The sequence below is a fragment of the Gopherus evgoodei genome, chromosome 3 (assembly GCF_007399415.2).
Source record: "Gopherus evgoodei ecotype Sinaloan lineage chromosome 3, rGopEvg1_v1.p, whole genome shotgun sequence".
Lineage (NCBI taxonomy): Eukaryota > Metazoa > Chordata > Testudines > Testudinidae > Gopherus > Gopherus evgoodei.
Genome location: NC_044324.1, coordinates 116,327,282 through 116,351,465, shown reverse-complemented (window position 1 = coordinate 116,351,465; position 24,184 = coordinate 116,327,282). Strand labels below are relative to the sequence as shown.

General features: G+C 39.8%; 1 protein-coding gene across 8 annotated transcripts in view; it reads left to right on the top strand.

Moving 5' to 3' along the window:
• The window catches only part of NHSL1 (NHS like 1), a 272,172-nt gene that overhangs the window by 83,693 nt on the left and 164,295 nt on the right, over positions 1–24,184 (top strand). For 7 of the 8 annotated variants that reach the window (XM_030556422.1, XM_030556418.1, XM_030556420.1 and 4 more), the window contains exon 1: positions 4,883–5,659. The exons of the other annotated variant lie outside the window; for it this stretch is intronic. In XM_030556422.1, the coding sequence (XP_030412282.1) occupies positions 5,458–5,659 (202 nt within the window). In that variant the 5' untranslated portion in view covers positions 4,883–5,457. Of the gene's footprint in view, positions 1–4,882; positions 5,660–24,184 lie in introns of those variants that run through there. 8 annotated transcript variants of the gene reach the window in all.

The following is a 24,184-nucleotide window of genomic DNA, read 5'->3' as shown; positions in this document are numbered from 1 at the left end:
ATAAAGTTTATTATTTTTGTTGTTATAAAATCCTTCCCTGTTTACTTTCTTGTTGTTGATGTTTTTATAAAAACTTCAGATTTAATGAGCCTGGTTATACTTTCACACCAATGTAAATCAGAAGTAACTCAGTTGACTCAGATGGAGTTGCGCTGATGTCAAACTGGTATAAATAAGAGGAGAATGAAGCCCAATCTGTTCTAGAAATAAAACTCATCAAACTGCCCACTGATAGTGTGGACTGTATTAGCTTTGTAAATCATGGGCTGCAAACATGCTTAATATCCCAGTTTGTCAGCAACGATGTATGATGCTGTGTATGAAAATGTGGCAGAGTTGAATGATTCTGCCTGCCTTCTCCCATTGTTGTGTTTAAACAAGGTATGAAATGCCTGTCTGTGCCAATCGGTACATTAATTTGTTACAAGGTTAGGGAACAGAGGGAAGGTGCCACATGTCTGCATGTGAAGATCCACAAGCCCAAGGCTGGATTTACTGTAAATGGAGAGCTTGGATTTTAATGTTGTTGCAGGCTTACTTTTTGTAGTTATTATAGACTTACTTTGGATGTGAAGTGTGTGTGGGACACTGAAAGTAATATTGCAATTAAAAAAACAAATTTGGGGATACTTATCTTTGATAGTACATTTTTTCCCTTTCCCAACTAAAAAAACACCCTCCCCCATCTAGATCTCCACTAACAAAATATAAGAGTTCAAAACAAAATTATTCTTTGCATTTAAACTGTAGTGGTCTTTAGAAGGACATAGGCTGTTAATGTCTGTTAATTTGTTCCATTATATCTTTGGTTCCTGCTCTGAGAGCATTGAGGGCAGCCGCATGGCCCAGTATATAGTTTACTGGACAGGGAGTAAGGAGACATAGGTTCTGTTCTCACCTCTGTAACTTACCTGCTGTCTCATCAGGGGCAAATAACTTCATCTCTGGCTCTTTTTCCCTGTCACCCTTTGTCTGCTTAGATTGTAAGCTCTTTGGGAGAGGGATTGCTGCTTACTATGTGTTTGGGTATAGTACGTAACACAGTAGGGCCACAATTTTGGTTGGGACCTCTAGGCCCTATTCTGATTTTAAAAAACAAAAAAAGTTTTCTATATGCATAATTGCTGCAAATAATAATATGGGACTCTGGGTTATGGTATTATAAGGCTTATTATCTCTCCAGGCATTTTTATACTGTGCCTATCCAAGTAGATCAATGTGCCTTTACACAGTAGACAGTAACAGTTCTGAAGGAGGGCAGGCTCGTGAGCTTTTGTGTCAGTTATAGCCAGTGAATTTCCTACTTGCCTTCAAATGATTTTCATAGCTGGAGATCATCAGTCACACTGTATGAGGTGGCTGCAGATAACCGGTTTGGAATAGTGTCTGAATGATTTTCCCAGGGTCTGAGCAAGTCTGAGTGATATTCATTTTCGTTGACTGTATTATGTTCTCAGGCGGCAGTCTGTTTGCAGATGCATTTTGAAAGGTTGAGTCTACAAACAAGACCGTTACAAGGAGCTTTTGATTTTATTTAATCTGAATGCCTTTGTGGCTGTCTGACAATGATTTTGTTTAATACCTAGAGAGAGAGAGTTGTTCAGGAAGCTCCTTGCTCTTGGACAAAGGTGTTTACTCACCATGATCAGTAAGTACCCCAGAGTGCAATACTTGTGAATCATGTTGGATAATGTCTAGCCAAATCATCAGAAATAAAATTATAGAAAACGTAGGGATTAAAGTAGAATGTGAGTGATGCCAGAAACCACAAACCAGCCAAAAACAGGAGCAAGTCTGAGTTTTGTACTAAACTGAAACTTTTTCTCCTTACAACAAATCTTTTAGTTTGTTGGCCTTAGGGAAAAGTCAGTGGCTTCAAGCTATTTGCATTTGCTTACTTAAGAACTTTTAGGGAGTTCTATGAAGAATGAACCACAGTAGGTAGTGGGAGTTTTGAAGGTGTGCGAGAATCATAAAGTATATTATGTTTTATCTATAACCGTAAATGTGGAACAAATTTTTTTCCTTGAGCCTTTCCCTCGATCCCACTCAGCTTCCTTGAGTTTCTAAGAACTACTCCGTCTTCTGTGATTCATGGATCTAGCCAGAGTGTAATTGTGTTAAGACAGTGAAAAACAAGGTCTTCATTTTAACCCACTTAATCCTGAAACCTAAAAGCTCATTTTCGTGTGTAACAGGTAGCAAGGAAGAAAAATTGTAGGATTGGAAACTAATATAATTGAATAGAAGTTAATGAAATTGTGCCCTTGTTTTTCTTACATTGATCTATAAAAGCCATTTATCTTATAAGATACATGTCCCATTTAAAGTATGTCAGATGCGAACATTTTCCATCTCCCTTGCCACATAGATGAGACATTTGTTTTGCACATGGTGCATCCTGTAATAATGGTTGTCATCTAGTGCCTTTCCATTTTCACTTTGTAAATGAAGTCTAAAATATGTACATGGCAGTAACTGAGTATTGGACTGGTTATATTTTCCATGGAGCAAACCAGCAAATTAAAGGAGATTGAGAGGAAACAATCCAAAGGTACAAGATAATTTTTCCCCTTAGAGTTGCTTTCTATTCCATTTGTACAGAAGGACAAAATTAATTGTGATGTGAAGGCTGGTGCTGAGTTTATCACGTTTGTAATTAGGCTAATTGCCTCTAAAATATAAACAGAAACAATATAATGGTATTGACCATATCACAATAAGTTAAAATATCTTTCTATTCCTGCAATGAAATATATTGGTATGGGGATATACAATTCTAAAATAAATGTCCCATCACTGCTTTTTCACAGTGGAAATGGGAACATTTCTCAGGTTATCTTGACAGAGTCAATCACATTAGGGTAAAGTCTTTTACAGTACTTTGTCAGTTTGTGATGCACCATCATGAGGTAAAGTCAGCATTGTTTAATATCTGACAAATTCTAAAAGTCTAATTGCTGGCAGGACATCAGATGGACAGGTAGGAGTTACCCTTACATTTCAGGGTAGACAGCTATTCTTGATTCCGATTTTCTGCTGCCCCATCTCTCCTATTTTTAACAATTACAGTGCAGTGGAGCTGACTATGATTCCACAGTTCCTACAGCAGATTTTATACCGTCTCTGTATATTATTTAGAGTGACTGTAGTAGTCATGACTGTATGTATTCTTCTCTGTATTTTCTTGTTGAATTGTCTGAATAAACTATATAGTGAATATAGTCATATTGCCAACTGCATGTGTTCATAAACCGTGAGTCAGTCCCTGACTCATGATATTGGCTAAAAATCTGAAGATATTAAAAAAAGGTATAAATGTTGGGTTCCTTTTCTTTTCCCTTCTGGCATTTGGTCTTTCAGGGTGCACTTGGATCACATTTTCAATCTTTTTTCCTTAAACATCAGGGCTAGAAATTTACCTCTTCTTACATGAAATCTGAGATTCTAACATAATCCAGTGCCTCCAGAAGTTGGGACTTCAAGAACAACAAATAAAATCGTGAGAGTTAGCAGCGTCAGCACTTGTTTGTTTGCAGGAGTGGTGAAAGGTCTCAGTCTGTGTGTGCACGTGTGCAGTACCTCACAGGGTGATTTCAATTTAAATGCAGCCTATTAAATTATTTACAGAAGACAGTTGGCTAACCCATTGTACTGTATGGTAGGAGCCAAAGGTCACTTTAGTGTGCCTAGTTGATTCATACGGTAATTTGATACAGTACTTAGCTCTTTGCTTCCTAGCCAGTAAATTAAACCTTATCCTTTTATTAGGAGTCAGAGTACCATAACTTTCAGAAAAGCCGAAGCTTTTCTTATAATGGTTTCTGAAGGGTGTGTGTTAGCAGATTTTACAGGTGTGTGGGAGTGCATCCATGTTCAGAGGAAACCTTGGTGTGTTCTACTGTAGTGTAAATCCTAAAAAAATATAAAACAACCCCTAGACACTTGATAGCTAAAAATAATCTATTTTTGCAGCCGTTTGTTTTTCATTAGCATTATTTAAATATAAGGCAGTAACACCTACTAATACCATAGGTGGTTTCTTTTAAGATGCCATACTAGTAGTCTCTCAGTGTGGATTATATTGTTTGATGGGTTATATTACACAGTATATCATGAGTTTTGGGGCATCTTCAATTGCTAGTTTTAAATTTGTACTCATTTCAGTATTTTGTCAATCTGCAGTGTCACAGATAATCAGGAAATAGTGTCATGATGCCTGGACTTGATATTACCAACCTTTATTCCCTTTCTACCTTTTTACCTGGCTCTGTCATTCTTTCTTTCCATCCCCCTCTGACTTGTTCTCTTCTTTTAGCAGGGTCAGTAAACAGAAACATCACTGTAATGCTTTCAGTTATGTCAGGCTTTTCGAAAAAACTGAGTTGAGATGATTTAGTGTTTTTACTTTTGGTAATGAAAAGAGAAGGTAGCAACAACCGGGGTGAAAGGCATTCGAAAGCTGCAGTCACACACCAATGCTGTGTTGTTAGCCTGTTCAGTGCAAACCTCTTGCTAGTGTACAGTTTTTGTTTTCATACTTTGAACTCAGACTTTTTTTACATCAGTTTGTTTATTGGCAAACCCTGCGTTCTATACATTAAATGTTTGTGCAATTATAGATATCAATAATTTATTCCCTCCTATCTGAGTCTGCACAGTTGCACTTGAGTGTTCTTATTTGTGTGTGTAGAGTTCAGAAGTTTTCATTGCCGTTTAGCTCTTGGCTGTGGAAAGGAGGAGTTTGCTGCCTTTGTGGCCATGCCTGTCGGAGAGAGAGCCTATCATATTTCACTCTAATCCTAAGCGATAGCCACGCAGTCTGTTTTATTGTTAGGAGAATCGTCCTGGAGATCTCTCACTAGGCTTTTCATTAAGGGAAAGCAGGACAGATGGACTTAGGAATCAGAGCGGCAGCACTGTTTTTACGAGGCAGAGACATAAGTACTCTAATTTATATCGTACTCTGACAACTTGTTTGATCTGTGTGTCTGTTTTCCCACTGTATTGTTTCTGATGAGATAGAACAGACGACTGGATTGCAGGCTCACTCCTGGAAAATTACGTCAGGGAGAGGAGTGGGGCTGCAGTTTTGGATGCTGAGTGGAGACTGAAGAAAGCATGCGCTTTGGTACTATACTTCTACAAAATCCTAATATGCTTTTCTGAAACTCCTGCAAGGTACCACTTGTGGTGTTTTTCTCTCTCTTGTTTTATTTTGCAGCTTACAAAGTGCTGTAGGCAAAGCAGCCTTCGGAGAATTGCACTGGCATGGTGACCCAGCTTCATACTGCTGCTGGTTTAAATGCAGCAAGTGTTTTGACTGAATGAGTTGGAAGAAACCTGGACATATCTTGTATTTCAAGATTGGCATTTCAACAGCCAACGTGAGAGGGACAGGAGCAACTCCAGAAAGGGCTTCTCTGAAGTTGAGTACTATAGTTGGCTTTAAAGAAAATGAAAAAAGAATGCACCTCAAGGTCTTTCAGACTCAAACAAAATTCAGGTTCCCTCTCGCGTGCTGTGAGCTGGATAAATTTCTCCTCCTTGTCTAGGCAGACAAAAAGATTGTTTCGCAGTGATGGTGAGCTCTCATCAATAGGTAGGCAGGTAGAAGAGGATGATGAGAACTGGACCTGCAGAACTCAACACAGAAAAGGTGACCCAGTTTTTGTCCACATTGAATTGTCTCTTTGCTTATGTACCATTTCTTCATTAGTTTTTTTCGCCTCCCTGTTGTCTCTCTTAAGCTCCTTTTCTTTGACATTTGGGTTCTTATGACTAGTAATACCCACTGGTGCTGTTAAGCTTAGTCATTTAGTAGGGACGATCTCTCCCTATGGGTCCGACTCTGCTATTTTTAGCGAGATTACTTCATCAAAGATAGCCTAACTATGCCTACATGTGCTGTAATTGCACTTCCCAGATGCAGTGTAAACATACCCCTAGAGGAGTCAGTGTGCCTCTCCCAATGCTGTGTTTGAATAAGCAGGGCAGAACTGTCCTGATCTTAGCACGATTTTGTAGTAATGTCCTTGGTGTGGTCACATCATTTCTATGGGAATTTATAGAAATTCAAGTGGAAAAAGCCATGAACTTCCTTGATTGGGACTGCAACATTTATTTCCATGATGTATTAAGTAGATTTTGTTTATGTATATTTACATTTCCGTAGTACATGGGGGCAAGGCTTGTGACTGGGCCTCAATAGCAATTGCTGGTTTGACAGACGTTGAAAGGATCTTTTATTTTGCTACAGTAGCAGTGCCCAATTATGGCACCACTGTTTCTCTAACAGGCTGATAGTGTTTTCCTGACACGCTCAATATGTTAACAGGTGATAGTCGTGCTGGAAAATGTTAAGCATGTTTTGCAGACACACTCTCACAGGTGGCTCATAACCCCACTGGAATAGAGGGAGGTGGGAGTCCAAGAGAGAGAGAGTATGTGGGATGTGAACTGAGCAGGCCACTGAGAAGAAGCCCAGGAATAGCCAAGCCTTGAGTGTTCCTTTTGTGAATAAATCTAAACATCAGCAAGGAGTTAAATTTTGACTTGTGCAAACTGTTTGTAGCAGAATGTGGAAGCCACCTGCTCACACATGTCTCTACTAACGACATCGCAGAGTGAATTTCAGAACTCCCCATACCTCTGTTGACAGGCTGAACTATTATTGTCAGTGCATTTGTCATTGGCTGGTATACAGATAAGATTACTTGATAAACGGTTGAATCATCATTTATCTGTTGCTGCTTGAGAATGGCCAACACTGATTTGTTAATGGAAAGCCTAAGGTGACTGATTTAAGCTGTAAGGTGACTTCTGTAAGAGCAGGCAGGCAGGCACTTGAAGGACACTTGTACTTCCAAGTGAATTTTCCCTTTTTTTTTTTTTTTTTTTTTGGCAGCAGTAGTGTGTGTTCAACCAGAACCGTAGTCTGACTTACTCCAAGTCAGAAATAAATATGGTTTTGGTACGTGGTTTGGATGTAACCTCCCCAGCAAGAACACTAAAAAGGGTGTATACAATTGTGCTGTGGTACCAAGAAGGCGGAACTGGATGTTGATTTGTTCTTTTGAAGGCTGCTATGTAACTATTTAAATACACCACTACCTCGATATAATGGTGCCCGATATAACATGAATTTGGATATAACGCAGTAAAGCCGTGCTCCGTAGGGGCGGGGCTACGCACTCCGTTGGATCACAACAAATTCACTATAACACAGTTTCACCTATAATGCGGTAAGATTTTTTGGCTCCCAAGGACAGCGTTATATCGAGGTAGAGGTGTACTGTAAAACTGTTTCAGAAGGATCTTCGTTTTGCAATTGGCTCCTAATTTTTATTTTTTAGTTGTTGACAAGTTTTTGTACCATACAGTGATGGCTGCCGTGCTCAAGTCAGTTCTATTACATTTTGTGATGTTATGTACTGTTGGTCACAAAATTCAGTGTACACTATTCATTATTACAGTAACTCTCTTGCACAAGCTGGAAATTCTTTCACAAGTTTTCAGATGGCATGGCTGTGATGGGAAAGGAAAAGATGTTAGTGGGTTAACGTAGTGTATTAATTTTGGTGGGAGCATTTTTGTACACTTGATTTATTGAAAATAAAGAAGTCCATTGTATAGAGTATAGGGGGCGGGGAGGCTTCCCTCTGAAATTGGTCATCAAGCTATAAAAGCTTGCATCCTTTGTCATAAGGGAGATTACAGTATGTAGGTTTTGAGTAGGAAACGAGAGGGATAAGTTATGCAGTGATGAGATGCCCTGTGCTTCTCCTACAGAGAGGGAAGGCTCAAATTTGTCTTAATAATTTGTAATATTAGTTTGCCTAATGGATATCTGTTCAGATCATAACTTGCTCTACCCCATTTGTTCTGTTTGGCAGTCTGCTGAGAAAAGGCCTAAAGATGGAAATTATATGCTGCTGCAGGTCAGGACTGAGGTGCATTTTGCCTGAGTTAGGGGTTAAGAGGAGTTTGTATTCTGTCTGCTACAAACATTCTACCCAGTGGTGTCAGTCACGCACACTCATGAGAATAACCCATAATGCCTGACTCTTGCGCCATTGTCTCGTTTATTGTTTTGAAAGATAAAAACGTGATCAGATGCTCATGTTCTCAAACTATTGCACTCCATTGGAGCAGCACATTAAATGTTGCCAACCTTTGTAGCAATAAAACTTAGGATGGGCATCAGTGTCTGTCTTAAGTGTCAGATTTCATGACTGTGGCACTAAGTTATAAGATGACTTCAGAGAAAAGCAAAATTGTAGATGAGAAAAAGGAGGGGCTTAAAATGCATAGTCTGACTCACTCTGCTAAGGATGCCCTGATTTTTAATTGAAATTGTATGTACATAAACAAAAAGCTTCAGTGCTGTCAGGATAATTCTTCACCCACCTCTCCTGCTTAGACAAAATGACCTTGCACATCAGTTCCTAGGACTGACCTCCCCCTTCCTCTTTACCCAACTGTATACAAAGGAAGAAGTGTTAACGGTGAATGGCCTGGTGTAAATGAGCAAAGGGTCTTTATTGGATCTCTCCTTCTGAGCTGTAACTCTTTCCCCTGTCTTTTGCCACTTTATTGTGCTGCCCAGCTCTTGTTGCATTCCCATACCGCTGCTAGATGACATACAAAAGGCAACGTGTTGCTGACTCTCCACCAGCTAACTGGCCAGCTCCAGTCATCTAGGAGCAGCACTTCTGCAAATGCAATAATAGGAGGCAGTGAGATTGCTAGGTTTACTTTTCTTTGTTTCTATTTCTTTATTTAAAAATAATTTACTAACTCGAAGGAAATCTTGAGGTTCTTATTCAGGTAAGTATCAGAGGGGTAGCCGTGTTAGTCTGGATCTGGAAAAGCAGCAGAGAGTCCTGAGGCACCTTATAGACTAAGAGATGTAATGGAGCATGAGCTTTTGTGGGAGAATACCCACTTCGTCAGAAGCAAGAAGTGGGTATTCACCCACGAAAGCTTATGCTCCAATACGTCTGTTAGTCCATAAGTCTTTGCTGCTTATTCAGGTAAACTCAAGCTGAAGTCAGTCGATCAAGGATTTAGCTTATATCAAAAAGAAATTCTAGTGATGTTTCAATATTCAATATGAATATCCACACAGGATGCTTTTGTATTTTGGTACATGAAGCACCAGGGTGTGTCTTTATCAGATGGGAAATCTGTTACTAAAAAGATCTTAAAAACAGTTAATGAAATACTTGCTTTGCTGTTCAAAATTGCTGTGCTTCACTGCAATTTGCCTTTTTCTCAGTAATTATCTCAAGGAGTTCTGACATCTCAGAATATACTTTTATCACCATATTTCTCCTCATTTACAGGAATCTGAAATTTCGTATTGAGGAATCTGAAATTTCGTATGTTCATTATGTGAGTTTGTTTTAAGTGAGAGAGGAAATGGGAGTAGGTGAACGTGTCATATCCCCACTTCTCATCAATCCTAGACAAAAACAAAAGAAAAAATTGGCTTATATTCTTTATTATTATTTGTATAGCAGTAACATGTAGCTGCTCCAATCTTCTGCTCCTTCCACCATCATGGAGGATACATCAGAGAATGGAAACAGAGACTTTTAGTCAAGAATTGTATAGTGACTGATTCTTTCTGGGCTTGATCCCTTTGTAAATGGTGTTGGAATTTCTACCCATCAGACATTGTACATTGTATAAATAGTGGCAGGAAATTAAGATACCAGAATATACAGTTAATAAGTAGGGCTGTCAAGCGATTAAAAATATTAATCACAATTAATCACGCAATTATCACACTGTTAAACTATAATAGAATACCATTTATTTAAATATTTTTGGATGTTTTGTATATTTTCAAATATTTTGATTTCAGTTACCACACAGAATACAACACTGTGCTCACTTGATATTTATTTTTATTACAAATATTTATGCTGTAAAAACAAAATAAATATTTTTCAGTTCACCTCATACAAGTACTGTAATGCAATCTCTTCATTATGAAAGTTGAACTTACAAATGTAGAATTATGTACAAAGAAACCTGCATTCAAAAATAAAACAATGTAAAACTGTAGAGCCTACAAGTCCTCTCGGTCCTACTTCTTGCTCAGCCAGTCACTCAGACAAACAAATTTGTTTACATTTGCAGGAGATAATGCTGCCTGCTTTTTGTTTACAATGTCACCTGAAAGTGAGAACAGGTGTTTGCATGGTACTATTGTAGCTGACGTTGCAAGATATTTATGTGCTCGATGTGCTAAAGATTCATATGTCCCTTCATGCTTCAGCCACCATTCCAGAGGACATGCATCCATGCTGATGATGGGTTCTGCTCGATAATGATCCAAAGCAGTGCAGACCAACTTATGTTCACTTTCATCATCTGAGTCAGATACCACCAGCAGAAGGTTGATTTTCTTTTTCGGTGGTTCGGGTTCTGTAGTTTTCGCATCAGTGTGTTGTTCTTTTAAGACTTCTGAAAGCATGCTTCACACCTAGTCTCTCTCAGATTTTGAAAGGCACTTCAGATTCTTAAACTTTGGGTTGAGTGCTGTAGCTGGGGTGACCAGAGAGGAAGTGTGAAAAATCGGGACGGGGGTGGGGGATAATAGGTGCCTATATAAGACGCAGCCCCAAATATCGGGACTGTCCCTATAAAATTGGAACATCTGGTCACCCTAGCTGTAGACATCTTTGGAAATCTCACATTGTTACCTTCTTTGCATTTTGTCAAATCTGCAGTGCAAGCTTTCTTAAAACGAGCAGCATGTGCTGGGTCATCATCTGAGACTGCTATAACATGCAATATATAGCAGAATGTGGGTACAACAGAGCAAGAGATATACTATTCTCCCCCAACAAGTTCAGTCAAAATGTAATTAATGCTTTATTTTTTTTAATGAGTGTCGCATGGAAGCATGTCCCCTGAAATGATTGCTGTAGCATGGAGGGGTATATGAATGTTCAGCATATCTGGCAAGTAAATACCTTGCAATGCCGGCTACAAAAGTGCCGTGCGAATGCCTGTTCTCAATTTCAGGTGACATTGTAAATAAGCCGGCAGCATTATCTCACGTAAATGTAAACAAACTTGTTTGTCTTAGCCATTGACTGAATAAGAAGTAGGACTGAGTAGACTTGTAGGCTCTGAAATTTTACATTGTTTTGTTTTTGAGTGCAGTTATGTAACAAGAAAATCCCTACATTTGTAAGTTGCACTTTCACGATAGAGATTGCATTACGGTACTTGTATGAGGTGAATTGAAAAATACTATTTCTTTTGTTTATCATTTTTACAGTGCAAATATTTGTAATAAAAATAATATAATACAGCACTTTGTATTCTCTGTTATAATAGAAATCAATATATTTGAAAATGTAGAAAAACATCCAAAAATAGTTAATAAATTTCAGTTGGTATTCTATTGTTTTAACAGTGCAATTAAAACTGATTAATTACGATTAATTTTTTTAGTTAATTGTGTGAGTTAACTGGATTATTCGACAGCCCTAATAATAAGGCATATGGAAAAATCTGGTCAGAAAGCTAGAGTAGGCTAAGGGCTTGTATACATGGTGCATTAGTCTGCCCCAGATTTAGCATTCACTAGCATATTCTGTCCATGTGTGGCCTGTGTGGACCCTATGGGCATGCACTAAAAGTGCCTTTGTGTGTGTTACCATAGTACTTTTTGAAATGGAGCTACATTAATGTGTACTAGGCAACTTTCAGTGTGTGCCAGCAGGGTCCACGTGGGCCAGGTAGTGCACAACATGTTCATATGTACTAGAATGATCACCCCTCTGGTGTGCACTAACACACCATGTATAGAAGCCATTAGTCACATAGTATCCTGCTCTCTTTATTTTTCACTCCCCGCACAGTTCATGTTCCATTTTTCTCTTGTTTAGTTTTTCTTTATCAATTCTCATGACGTGCATTCCTGAGAACTGTTCAAGGGGAAAACTGCAAGCTATCATGACTAGAATCAATAAGAATTTAGTCAACACATTAAAGATTAACAGATTGGCATTGGTTTGTGGGGCCATGCAACAATATCATATCAGGTTTTCAAGAAATAAGTATTGATGCATCTCTACTAATGGGTGTAGATGATAACAAGATGCAGTGACCTCAGTCTGTGTGGGCTGGGACAGATTCTTTAAAAGACAGACAGTCTATTTGGTCATACAACTGCTTTGTTGTAATCTTGATTAACAGAGAGAATTAGGATATTTTGTTAACTCTGATCTTAGAGTTTTGGGCATTAAATATTTTACACACATCCCGTTCAGCTGTCCATTAAAATAGACATGTGAGAGATACTGTCCGTTATGCACGCAGGGATGTCGCTGCTAAAAAGAGAGTTGGTTGAATCTTTTTTTTTTAATCTGTCCCCATAATTTAAACTTCTTTCCTTTAGATGAGGTGAAACCCATCTGGTTTTTATGAGCCATTTTTTCTGTTTTTTAATGCAATGGTACATGTTGGTGCAGTGGCCTTGTTTTTGAAGGATACGCTGGAAATTTCAGAATTTCTTGAGGGGTTTGAAATGGTCAGACTCGGGAAAAAAAAATAAATAAAAAGCACATCTTGGCTGAGGACTATATTCACTGTCATTTTAATAGAACAGATTAGACAGATGATTTCAGAGTTTTTTCTGTAGTACTCATCACCACACTCAGAGCCAGATTTAGGGGCAGGCAGCTCAGGCGGCTGCCTGGAGTTCCAGGCTTGGGGTGCTCTGGGCTCAGGGTGCTGTTTTCGTTGACATCCATCACATTTTGCAGAGCTGAAGGACACTTTTTCTAATGTGTGGGATAGCTCTGAGGATTCTGCTGATGCAAGTGGTCACAATCGTGAGTGGTGAGCTCAGTTTTCGAAGTTGAGGCTCATTAAAACATATCTTCGATTGATGTTGCCTGACAAGAGACTGACATTGCTTGCTATTTTATCACTTGAAAATGCCATTGGCCAGTCTTTGGATCTCTCGGATGCTGTGCTTCAGTTCATGAGGGCAAAGGTGAGAAAAGTGACCTTTTGAACTGAAAGACTAGGATTAACATTCTAAGGATGTCACCTAGTGTAACACTATTTAATACGGCTCTACCCAGTGTTGGTGCACAGTTCAATTTTTTGATGTTAGTACATTTCAGTTATTCTTAAAATGAAAAGGTTTCTATAGCTTAGAAGAAACAATTTTTTTAAAATTTGTTTATATATGGCATGAATAAATACAGATTTACAGATCCTAGCATGCAAATTTATTGTCTTGTATGACAGAGATAAATCATGCATGCAAATCGTCAAAGCTACAAATGCAATAAAAAATCAAGTATTTAAAAGTTTAACAAATGGTGGGGGGGGGAGAGGAAGGGTGGATGCTGAAGATGCTCCTTGCTTGGGGCGCCATTTTGTTTGGGGCCAGCCCTGACCACACTTCTGACCACTGAACTGATAAATTAGGACATGATTTTCTTCCGTTAAATAATTCCTTGTCACTTATTAAGTTCTTTTAGAATACCCAGGAAAGGTTTGAGATTAAGATAAGCAATGAATAGTTTGGATGCTTCTCTGAATTTATGGATACCCCACCACAGAGCCTCGCAATCCCACATCCCTGAACAATCCCTCTCAAACAAAAGTTGGTAGGCTGAGGCCTGTAGTAGTCTATTTGTGTGAAGCCCATTGGCCTGCTACTGCCTGTTAATGTTAATGAAAGAGGACAGAGCTAGGTGTTTCTTCCTCTAGCGTCTTCAGGGTGGTTTTGTTGCTTTTTGGAGAGTTCCAGACTTCTTTCTTCTAGGTTCTGAGAAATTTGGGTCTTCTCCATTTTTGTGTTTTTCCCCAGTGTCCACATCTTCCAGTCTCCCTCTGTGACCTCCATTATGCCATGTCTACATTCTCTCACTCCTCTTAGGTTTCCTACTTCCCCTGGGTGTTGCATACAATTAAATGGATTTTTAATTGAGAGAAGTGCACCCTAGTCACAAGTTAATTCTTGCTGGAAGTTCGGAATGGGGCCAATAGCTTGCATCACACTTTTCAAACAATTTGTGTCGTTACTGCTAGCCTTTATCCTGTTTGCTCCTCCATCTCAATGGTTTAATTTTTTTTGTATTCTCTAAGGGAAGGTAGATAATAGTTTGTTTATGGTCTGTGTTGGTGGTTTTATGGGGGAGAGTGGTTATTTCTTCGGTGTTGACTGTAAACAGCTAGGTTTCAAATTCTTTACAGAAGCTGGGGAACTGTCAAGGACATATTTGACCTTATATTCTACATTCTTCCTTTCTCTTCTCAATAAAACAAAACTGAGAAGCTATAATACAGATACTTTTTAACCTCTGAACAAAGCTTAAAGGAGCAGCTGTAGCAAATAGAAAAATACTCTATTTTGTGACTATTCTTCAGGCCTTTGGGAGTATGTTTGTGTGTGTGTTTGTTTATGTGGCAGCACTGTAATGAAGGTTGCATCCCGCTTATGCATTTGGGACTTCTCATAACCTCTTTGTAGCTAGGGTGATCAGATGGCAAGAATAAAATATCAGGATACATGGAGGGAGGGGGGGAACCACATGTTCGCTGCCCCCATTGGAGCCATGGGGGAGGGGAGTGCATGGCTCTGGCCCCATCCTTGGGGGGACCCAGAGGGAGATGTTGCCACTTCTGGGGAGCTGTTCAAAACTGAGTAGGGAGCCTACGTGCCTGGCAACCTTACAATAGTGGGACAAATGGCGTCCTGATTGTATATAGGCCATGGCGTGGGATTAAGGGTTCAATATCGGGACGTCTGGTCACCCTATTTGTAGCTTAGACCATTGCTCCTTTTAAAAAAAAAAAAAAGGCAGTGGTGGAAAACACTGCTAGAGTTGTCTGAATTTTCAAAGGCACGGTGTGCAATAGGAAGTGTTCCCTCAGCAATGATCCACATCTGCCCCCATACCCTGTTCTCTCCTGCTCTGTCCCTTCCCATTTTCTTTCTTATTCCCTTCTAATTATACCCACCTTCAGGGAGAAGGGAGGCTGGGAGAAAATAAATTGTGGAACTAACCTGATGTTGGCTGCCATAACATTTGTTCACAGTGCTTGCATGGTATATCCCTGTACCCACTGTGTGTCTATCTTGACTATTTAGATTATAAATTCTTTGAGGTAGGAGCTATCTTTTTGTTCTGTGTTTGTACCTGGCACACTGGGGTCCTGGTTAATGACTGGGGCTCCTAGGTGCTACCACAATACAAATAACGAATAATAGTATATTAGCGTTCAAAAATCACTCTTCTGGACTTTGGGCTGCCCTGCCTTATCATTTTTCAGATCCCTGCCAAAAATAAATAACTGCACAGATTCCTACTATACCAAATTTATTGCAACAGCAGATAGTGAATGACTTCATATGCAATACAAATGTCACATGCAATACAAATGTCACAACAGTTCTGTTGATTTTGCAGAAAGATAAGTTACTTTCAGCTTAAGGTTCTACACCAAGATTTGCTGGCAAACTTCTCTTGTTTTCCAAAAGCTTAAATTCTCCAACATGAGAGGGAGACTCTTACAGCCAGGGGTGCTGGAACAATGTGTACTGTGAGGGTGCTGAGAGCCATTGAACCAAACTGCAAACTCAGTATATAATGGAAACCACTTCAAGCCTGGGGTGCAGCAGCACCCTTAGTTCCAGTACCTATGCTTACAGCTCACAAATGGAGCTACCAGCTCTGAATCTGCGGTGCCTTTTGTGACAAAGTCTTACCTTTCCCCTTGCCATGCTGGAAGGCAGGCAGACAGAGGGGAGGACTTCTCCCTGAAGTTGTATAAGGAGCTGAACTAGCAGCCCTATTGCTCATGCTCTTGTCCTTGCTGGTGAACCTCTTGTAGTTTGTTGTCAGGAACTGATGAGCCACAGCTAGTAGTAAAGGGCAGAGGCAAGAGGGCATTACTGGGGTGGGAGGCATAAATGAGAAGAGAGCATATTAATGTGAGGACATTTTAGTGGGAGCCATTAATGGGCTGTCCTCCACCCTGCAGCATCCCCACGAATCTGTACACTGTCTCACTTGGCCTCCCCCAACATTCCCACTCCCTTAGGCATCGAATGTGTGTCTCTCTGCTACTGGCAGTGCCACCTGAAAAACTCCCTTGGCTTGTCACTCAGAAAAGTGTTATTTTTAAGATGACTGTCCCTTTAAGGATGGATTCAAAGTTCAGAAGGTAGAATTCACTGGCATTTTGCTGTGTAAAAGGCCAAGTCTTCAACAGAACTCTAAAACTCTACAGTATGTGGAATGTTTGGTTTCTGGACAAAAATCTCAAAACTTGAAACATTTTTTATGCCAAAGCTTTTTTAAAATTGCAGAGTGGAAACTACTTGTGGGCTCAGGCTGTGGTGCCATAATAGCATAGATAGTGTGGATAATTATTGTGTATTGATATAAAATGTTAACTTGGAAATGCCACAACCATACGTTAGGTTTATATTATTTCTCTGAGAATGTATATCAGTTAGCATTTTAAATTCCCATAAACTTGACAATTAATTACTCTTAGCATAAGTAGCAATATTAGTGCTGCTTTACTATGTCATTACAAACTACAAAGTTAGTAATGCTTTTGCCATCTGTGATTGATTTAAATACTGATGGTATCAGGTAAGTTTTCTTTAACATTCCAAAGAGAACTTCATCACTCTGGGATTTAATTTTTAGAATACTTTCATGCCTCAACATTTAACATTGTGCCAACACTTTTTTTCAGAAACTCATTTAGGGATTTATAAGTTATCCTTTTATTTTTTTATTTTTATTTTTTTTTACCGAAGGAGGAAACTTAGTTTTCAGTATCTGTTTATAAATATCAGATTTTTTTAAAAGAAAGTCCCAATTAAATTTTAAACGTTTAATTTATAAATTGTAGGTGTCTTTTCTAGAAATGTTGATTCAATTTTTTTTGTTAATTTATTAAAGGAAATATTGGCATAATTAATCCATAATATAGATTAATGTTTTTAAGCCATTTTTTATTTTTTAATGAAACATTTTCTAGTTGTATATTTTGTACATATGTGAACTGATTACTTTCAGCAATAAAATTTAAAAAAGGATGTTTAGTACGCAGACTATGCACTCTTAAAAGGAACTGTGCACTCTTAGAAGGAGCTGTTATGGCTTGTTGGAGCAATACTCTGTGACAGATTGCAGTGTTTGTAGGAAAAAGCATTGTGCAAATAAGGGTTGAGGCATTTGTGTAAGTACATAAATACCCATTTATAAGAGCCTAAATAAGTATTTATCCAAGAGATTGGAATGTCTCCCAGGTAAATCCTGCACTGTTCATAGAAGTTAGTCTTTTTTAAATAAGAAAAATAAACTGGTATATCATAAACACTGTTATATTACAGAGCTAAACCTAATAGTAGAAAAAACCTAGGAAGTTTAATGTGAAGTCTGATGCTATGTTCTGTCATACTCTGCCTTTTACAGATTGTCATTACTTGAGGACATATAGCTAAAATCAGATGCATTTCAAATGTTTATGCCACAATAGTTTCCCATGCTTATGCTATGTATTAATTTGACCCATAATATGGTACTCTGAATGTTAAGCCTACAGTTGGTCAGTTCAGATATTTCATGTGTTTTTATGTAGTTCTCAAACTGGGCCAATTGTTGCCATGTTCGGATATTTATTTTACATAAAGCATGCAATATTTGTTACAGCGTTTGTGAACATTATATAGCAGAAAGCATTTTTAAAATGCTAATAATATACAGTGTCAGTCACAGCTTTTCATGATAGTAAAACAGCTGGAGTTATGCAAAGCCACTAATTTTTATTGTGTGTGTGCAGATTACTGTAGTAACTTCTGCATTTTTGTAAGTAATCACCGTTTTTATGTATTGACAATTGTTTTGCCATTTCCACCAATGAACACAGCTGTATATGGCAAAAATATAGAGCTCTGATTTTTCTGAACAATATAGTGAATTTGATCCACAAAAATAAATTATTTTTCCATAGATGTTTTTCACATATCACATATAAATCCAGATTGGGATCATTTATCTGAACCCTCCAATGTAGCTTTGGAGGGTTGGATAACCTGGGCCTATATCCAAGCCATCCTTGTTGCTCATACTGCAAAACTATTGCCAGATATGCCTGTTTTTATCCTTTTTTCCAGCACAAATAACTTCTCATGGCAAAACCTATTTTTTGCCTTGCTCTTTTGTCCCCCGAAGTTTAGGGAGAGAACAAAAGAAGTTTCACTTTTGAATTGTGATTGTATGTTTTGCTGAAATTTATTCTCAGAAATGAAGACTTCTCTTCAGCAGCATTGGTAATGACTCCTGTTCAAGCACTTCTTCCCAAGTCAGGGATATTCTGAATGGAGAATGGAAATTTCTGCTAAAGGAAGTTTCCAAACAGGTGCTTTTATTTAAAGAAATACTGTCACTATTTCAGCATGTTCATTCACAATCTCTCTGCAGGCTGATGCTGCAAGATGCTTAGTGCCCTTATCTCCTACTTACTTTACTTTAATTTTTAACTTAAGTGTGGGTAGCTGAGCCCACTACAGAAGGCACTCGGTGTCTTATACAAACAGGTCTTTGGAAGCAATTTTTGTAGTGATGAAAAATTAGTGAAAGAATCTGCTACTATTGTATGAAGAGTTGAGAATCAAAGTGCTTATCACATATGTTCTGTGTGGTTTTTATTAGTTAACACAAGTGTTTATTCATATATAGATATTTGTGAAGAAATATGAAATTTATATGACAAGCTGAAACTTTCTGATTAGTATTTTCCAATGGAAAAAGCCACTTTTTTCTGTCTGGCTTTACAGTCATAGAGCGTGTGTTGATTTTGTTTACAATATTTTAGACACTTATAGTTTAATGACATACCCTGCTTTGAAATGAGATGTACAGTAACAGTTATAATATCTTTTACATTCCACTGTGACTGTGATTTATGAAGTACTTTTTGTGCTGTAGTTCTAGGAAGAGTTTACATAGATCTCTTTTTGGAAAAAGAAGACACTAAAAAAACACACACCCAACAAGTTGTGAATAGAAAGTGCCTAGATCAGGGATGGGCAAACTCTTTTTGGCCTGAGGGCCACACGTGGGTATGGAAATTGTATGGTGGACCATGAATGCTCACAAATTTGGGGGTTGGGGTGTCAGAGGGAGTGAGGGCTCTGGCTGGGGGTGCGGGGTCTGAAGTGGGGTCAGAAATGAGGAGTTCAGGGTGCAGGAGGGGGGCTGGGGGTTGGGTAAGGGGGAGCTGAAGGCTCTGGCTAGGGGTGTGGACTCTGGGGTGGGACTATGGATGAGGGTTTGAGGGTGCAGCAGGGTGCTTTGGGGTGGAACTGAGGGGTTTGAAAGGCAGGAGAGTGATCAGGGCGGAGGGTTGGGGCCAGGGAGGGTGGCAGGGTTGCATGCTATGGCAGCGCTTACCTCAAGCAGCTCCCAGAAGCAGCAGCATGTCCCTCTCCGGCTCCTATGCGGAGGCGTGACGAGGCTGTGCTGCGCGTTGCCCCGTCTGCAGGCACTGCCGTTGCAGTTCTCATTAGCTGCGGTTCCTGGATAATGGGCCACTGCAGGGGCCGTGCTTGGGCCGTGGGCAGCATACGAAGCCCCCTGGCTGCCCCTATGCATAGGAGTTGGAGGCGGGACATGCCACTGCTTCTGGGAGACAGGCGGAACCATGGCATGCGTGGAGTGGGGCCAACCCCTGACCCCGCTGCTTGCTGGCGGGAGTTTGAGGGCTGGATGAAAACGTGTGAAGGGCCAGATGCCCATTCCTGGTCTAATTTCTTAAGTGCGCACACAAAATGTTGTAAACAAAATTGTGGCTGTAGGTGGTTGGATTGGCATGGTTCCAACAGCAGTGCTGTTACTATCATTTGTTTGCTTTTTGTTATAATGAGAGAATGAACATAATACTGTGACTTCAATATAGGTTTTAATCCTTAAAAATAATTTTTAATTGCATTGCTCATAGATGGCTCCTGAGCATAGAGTTTGCATTTTTTCCTTGTTCTCCAGATTTGTTCCTTTTCTCTGTTTCTTCTTTTCACTTTTCTGGTCCTTAGGTTGAAAATGCTGTTTCAGCAGAGGGACAGAGTCACTGTCCTTGACAGTCCTACTGCTGCTAACTTTATTTTGTAAATGGTTGTATGCGTTTCAGATAGGTATCATACTGAGCTTTTGTTTGCCCCAGTGCTGTATAGTCAATCAGGTAGACTCTGTTACAGCTTCCACCAGCTGATAAAGTAAAACAGAACTCTGTTTTTACACCAATGTTTGCTGACCATCTGCAGTTGGTTAGGTTACTTGATTGAGTCTCATGTAACTGAGAAGACGCCTGCCTTCATTCTTGGAGGGCTTGTAGCCCAGGTATTCTGGCTGCACCATTGGGAGTATGGATGAGCTCGAAGGGATACATGTATTAGTTATGCAGACAAATGAAAATTAAGGTGAAGCTAAGGTTAAGAGTACATATTGGTAACAAGGATAAAGAACCTTACAAGAATGTTGTAACTAGTTGAAAGAAGACAACAGACTATCAAAAAAGCAGGAGCTTCTGTCAAACCATTTGTAAATTAAGGTCTGTCTACTAAACTTGCTCTCTGCTTTCTGGTTTTTGCTACAGAATCTCAAAAAACAGAAACAAAAAAACAAAAAACAACCCCAAAAAACAACCTACTATAGAAGCCTTATTGAACTCTGGTGAACCCTTCTATTTTTAGGCTGCTCGTAATTCAGGAATCCATGGCTCAATTCACTTGAATTTTGGTAGACCTAAACAACCAATTTGGAGGCTAATACATCTTTATGGTTTTTATTGAGGGAAAGGAGCAAAAATTGGAGTTCAGATGGGAACTCAGTTGTAACCTTAACTGTGGAATGGTTACTGTCGCTGCAGGACAGAAAATCCCTTATGTACTGAAACATATTAACCCCCACCCAAAAAACCCCAAACAGAACAAAAACAAAAAATCCCCACGAACAAAACCTGACCCTTTGAAATATATAGAGTACATGCTTGTGGTATATAGTGGAGTTAAATTGTCAGCCTGGGCATAGTCTTTTGAAAACATAAGCAGATGGAATACTTTCTGTACCAGCAAAACTTAATTAGAATGTACTCTCTCAAATCTTCTCAATATTTCTCCTACATATGCCACAGCTGCCTCCATTTTGGCACTTTACCTCTGTGGAGCAGATGGTTTCCTCAGGCACTGCTCTCCTGATCAGCCTGTAGCATAGGAGAGGGAGCAGAGAGTCATGAATTAAGTGTACTTGCCTGTATGCTCAAAATGATGAAGATGTTGAGAACGAGAGGGCAGCTTATAGGGAAGATACTCAGAAGTTGCTGAGGCCAAACACAGTAGCATGGTGAGAGGGAGAGTGAGTGAAGAAAGTGAGCTGTTGGTTAAAATGGTCACAATTCTCCCAGTGCATGAGGTGAAATCATGAGAAACACTCGTTCCCTGTAATATAGGTGTGAGGAAGTACACTCTTCCGCCACTTCCCTGTTAAAACCCCATTTCCTGCACACATTATGTAGCATGTCCATTAGCCATGGTGCAAGGAGCTGTGCTTGCAAATTGGCAGGTCTGATTTAATTATTACTAATATAAACCTTGTTCCTCTGCTGGAAGACAACACAGCCAGTCTTAGTAATGTACTTTGCTTGATTAACTGCACCTGCTGACCATCCCCCGAGAACCGCCCACTGATATAAACAACAGATCATTTCTGGTATATCCCTGCAGACTTATCTCTTCATATACAGACCACCACGCCTTTCCCTGCCTGTATGTTTGTTGTGTAAATTCTCTTATCTTCCTAGCCCTTTTGTTTTTATTTGGGACATTGTGCTAAAGGGTGGATAGGGAATGATGGCTTTATACTATACATCTAATGAATACTATAGTTTTATGTTGTCTTTTGAGATCTGAAATGTGCTGGTACAGACAGGGCCGGCCTTAGGATTTATGGTGCCCTAGGCGAGATTATTAAACTGGTGCCCCTGTGCCTGACCTGCTCTTAGCAACACAAACATCAGCTTACAGTATTGGAAAACTTGCCACATTCACGTTATTAAAACCAGTTTAACTTAATTAAGCACACTGTAATGCTGATGGATTAGCACTAAAGAAGCAGCACTATAGAAAAAATTCTGATGACAGAATGATGCAAATTTTTTTTCAATTTATCAAAATTTTATTGGAAATTTATATGAAGAGGTATTGAAACAAAGATTTGTTTTTAATTAAAAGCAATCTTTCTGGCTTTTTTGGCTGCAAAATCAGTAATAATGTCATCGTATGACAAAGACACAAAGTTGTGTCTTGTTCGATTGCAAGAATAGCAAGACCAGTTAAGCGTTTCTGACTCATTGTAGAGCGGAGATAGTTTTTAATGAGCTTTAGTTTTGAGAAACTCCGTTCTCCTGACGCTACTGTTAAAGGAATTGTCAGTAGAATACGAGTGGCAGTGTACACATTAGGATATATGTCAACAAGTTTGCGGGTATGAATAAACTGTACAATGTCCATCACCGATTTTCCATGTGGCAACATTGATGACAGTGTACTCAATTCTTCGTACATTTCAAGTCCATTTAAATCAAAACTATCACCGTGCTTAAGGAGGCTCTCTAGGTTCTTGCACTTTGTCATTAGTTGCTCTTGTTTTCCTATTTTGTTGAATTTAGTTATGTCATACAAAAATCCAAACTGTTCATGGTGTACTTGCAAGGTATTAAACCTTTCATCAACAGCAGATACAGCTTTATCCATCACAACATTAAAATATTCAACCTCAAATTTCTTTTCTGGATCGTCTATGGGCATGATCTGCTGTACAGATTCTTCACAAAGAAGTGTCCCTGGCCTTTTTAACTCATATTAACTATGTATTTACTTTATGAAAGTTGGAGAAAACATTGTGAAAACGTAAAACATTGGCTGCCCAACTTCTGGGCTGGCAAAAGTTATACTGACTCTCAGGGAAAAAAAAAAGCAGGAGAATCTTAGTACAACATATGGTCACTCTATACCAGGGGTCGGGTCGGCAACCTTTCAGAAGTGGTGTGCCAAGTTCACTGTAATTTAAGGTTTCTTGTGCCAGTAATACATTTTAATGTTTGTAGAAGGTTTCTCTCTATGTCTATATTATATAAATAAACTATTGTTATTATCTGAGGTCTTGGCCACCGGTCCTGCTCAGGCTACTGCCAGCTGAGTAAATGAAACCCCAAACCGGCAGCGGGCTAGTGGCTGGAACCCTAGACAAGGATCCCAGGCCCTGCTCAGCCCGCTGCTGGTCTGGGGTTCTGACCACCAACTCCTGCCAGCCAGGATGCCGGCCACCAATCCCCCCTCAGCCCGCTACCAGCCTGGGATTCTGCTCACCCAGGCTGGCAGGAGGCAGAGTGGGGCTGGCGGCTGAGCTCCTGACTGGCAAGGGGCCGGCAGCCGGAACCCCGGAGTAGCAGTAGGCTGAGTGCTACTGGCACCCCAGACTGGCAGCAGACTGAGCCACTCAACCCCCCATCGGCCCTGCTCAGCCCGCCACCAGCCCACTCAGCCCGCTGCCGGCTGAGTGAATGGAACCCCAGGCTGACAGCAGGTTGAGTGGTTCAGCTGGCCTGCTCAGCCCACTGCCAGCCTGGGGTTCCTTGGGGGTCCCCAGGCCAGCAGCAGGTGCTGAGTGGGGCCGATGGCTGGTATCCCAGCTGGCAATAGGGCATCAGCTGGAACCCCAGAGCAGTGATGGGCTGAGCCGCTCAGCCTGCTGCTGCATACCATCAAAAATCAGCTCACCTGCCACCTTTGACACGTGTGCCGTAGGTTGCCGACCCCTGCTTTATACACTAATAAGGAGATGAGCATATTACAGTAGTTGGAGGGCTCTTATCAGGAGTAACAGGCTATAGGAAAGTCAGCCAACATTTTTTGTTTCTCTGATGAAAACTGGCCCACTCCCGGCCTCAAACCAAACCTGTCACTAATAATTGTCAACAACTTAATTTTCTGTTTTTGGCTAAGATATTGATTTTTTTTTTAAATAATATTGAAATTGGATTCAGGATTGTTAGCAAGAATTTTTGGCAAACAAAGTTGTTAAATGACAATCTAAATGGCAACACAGTACTGCTTTCATGCTTG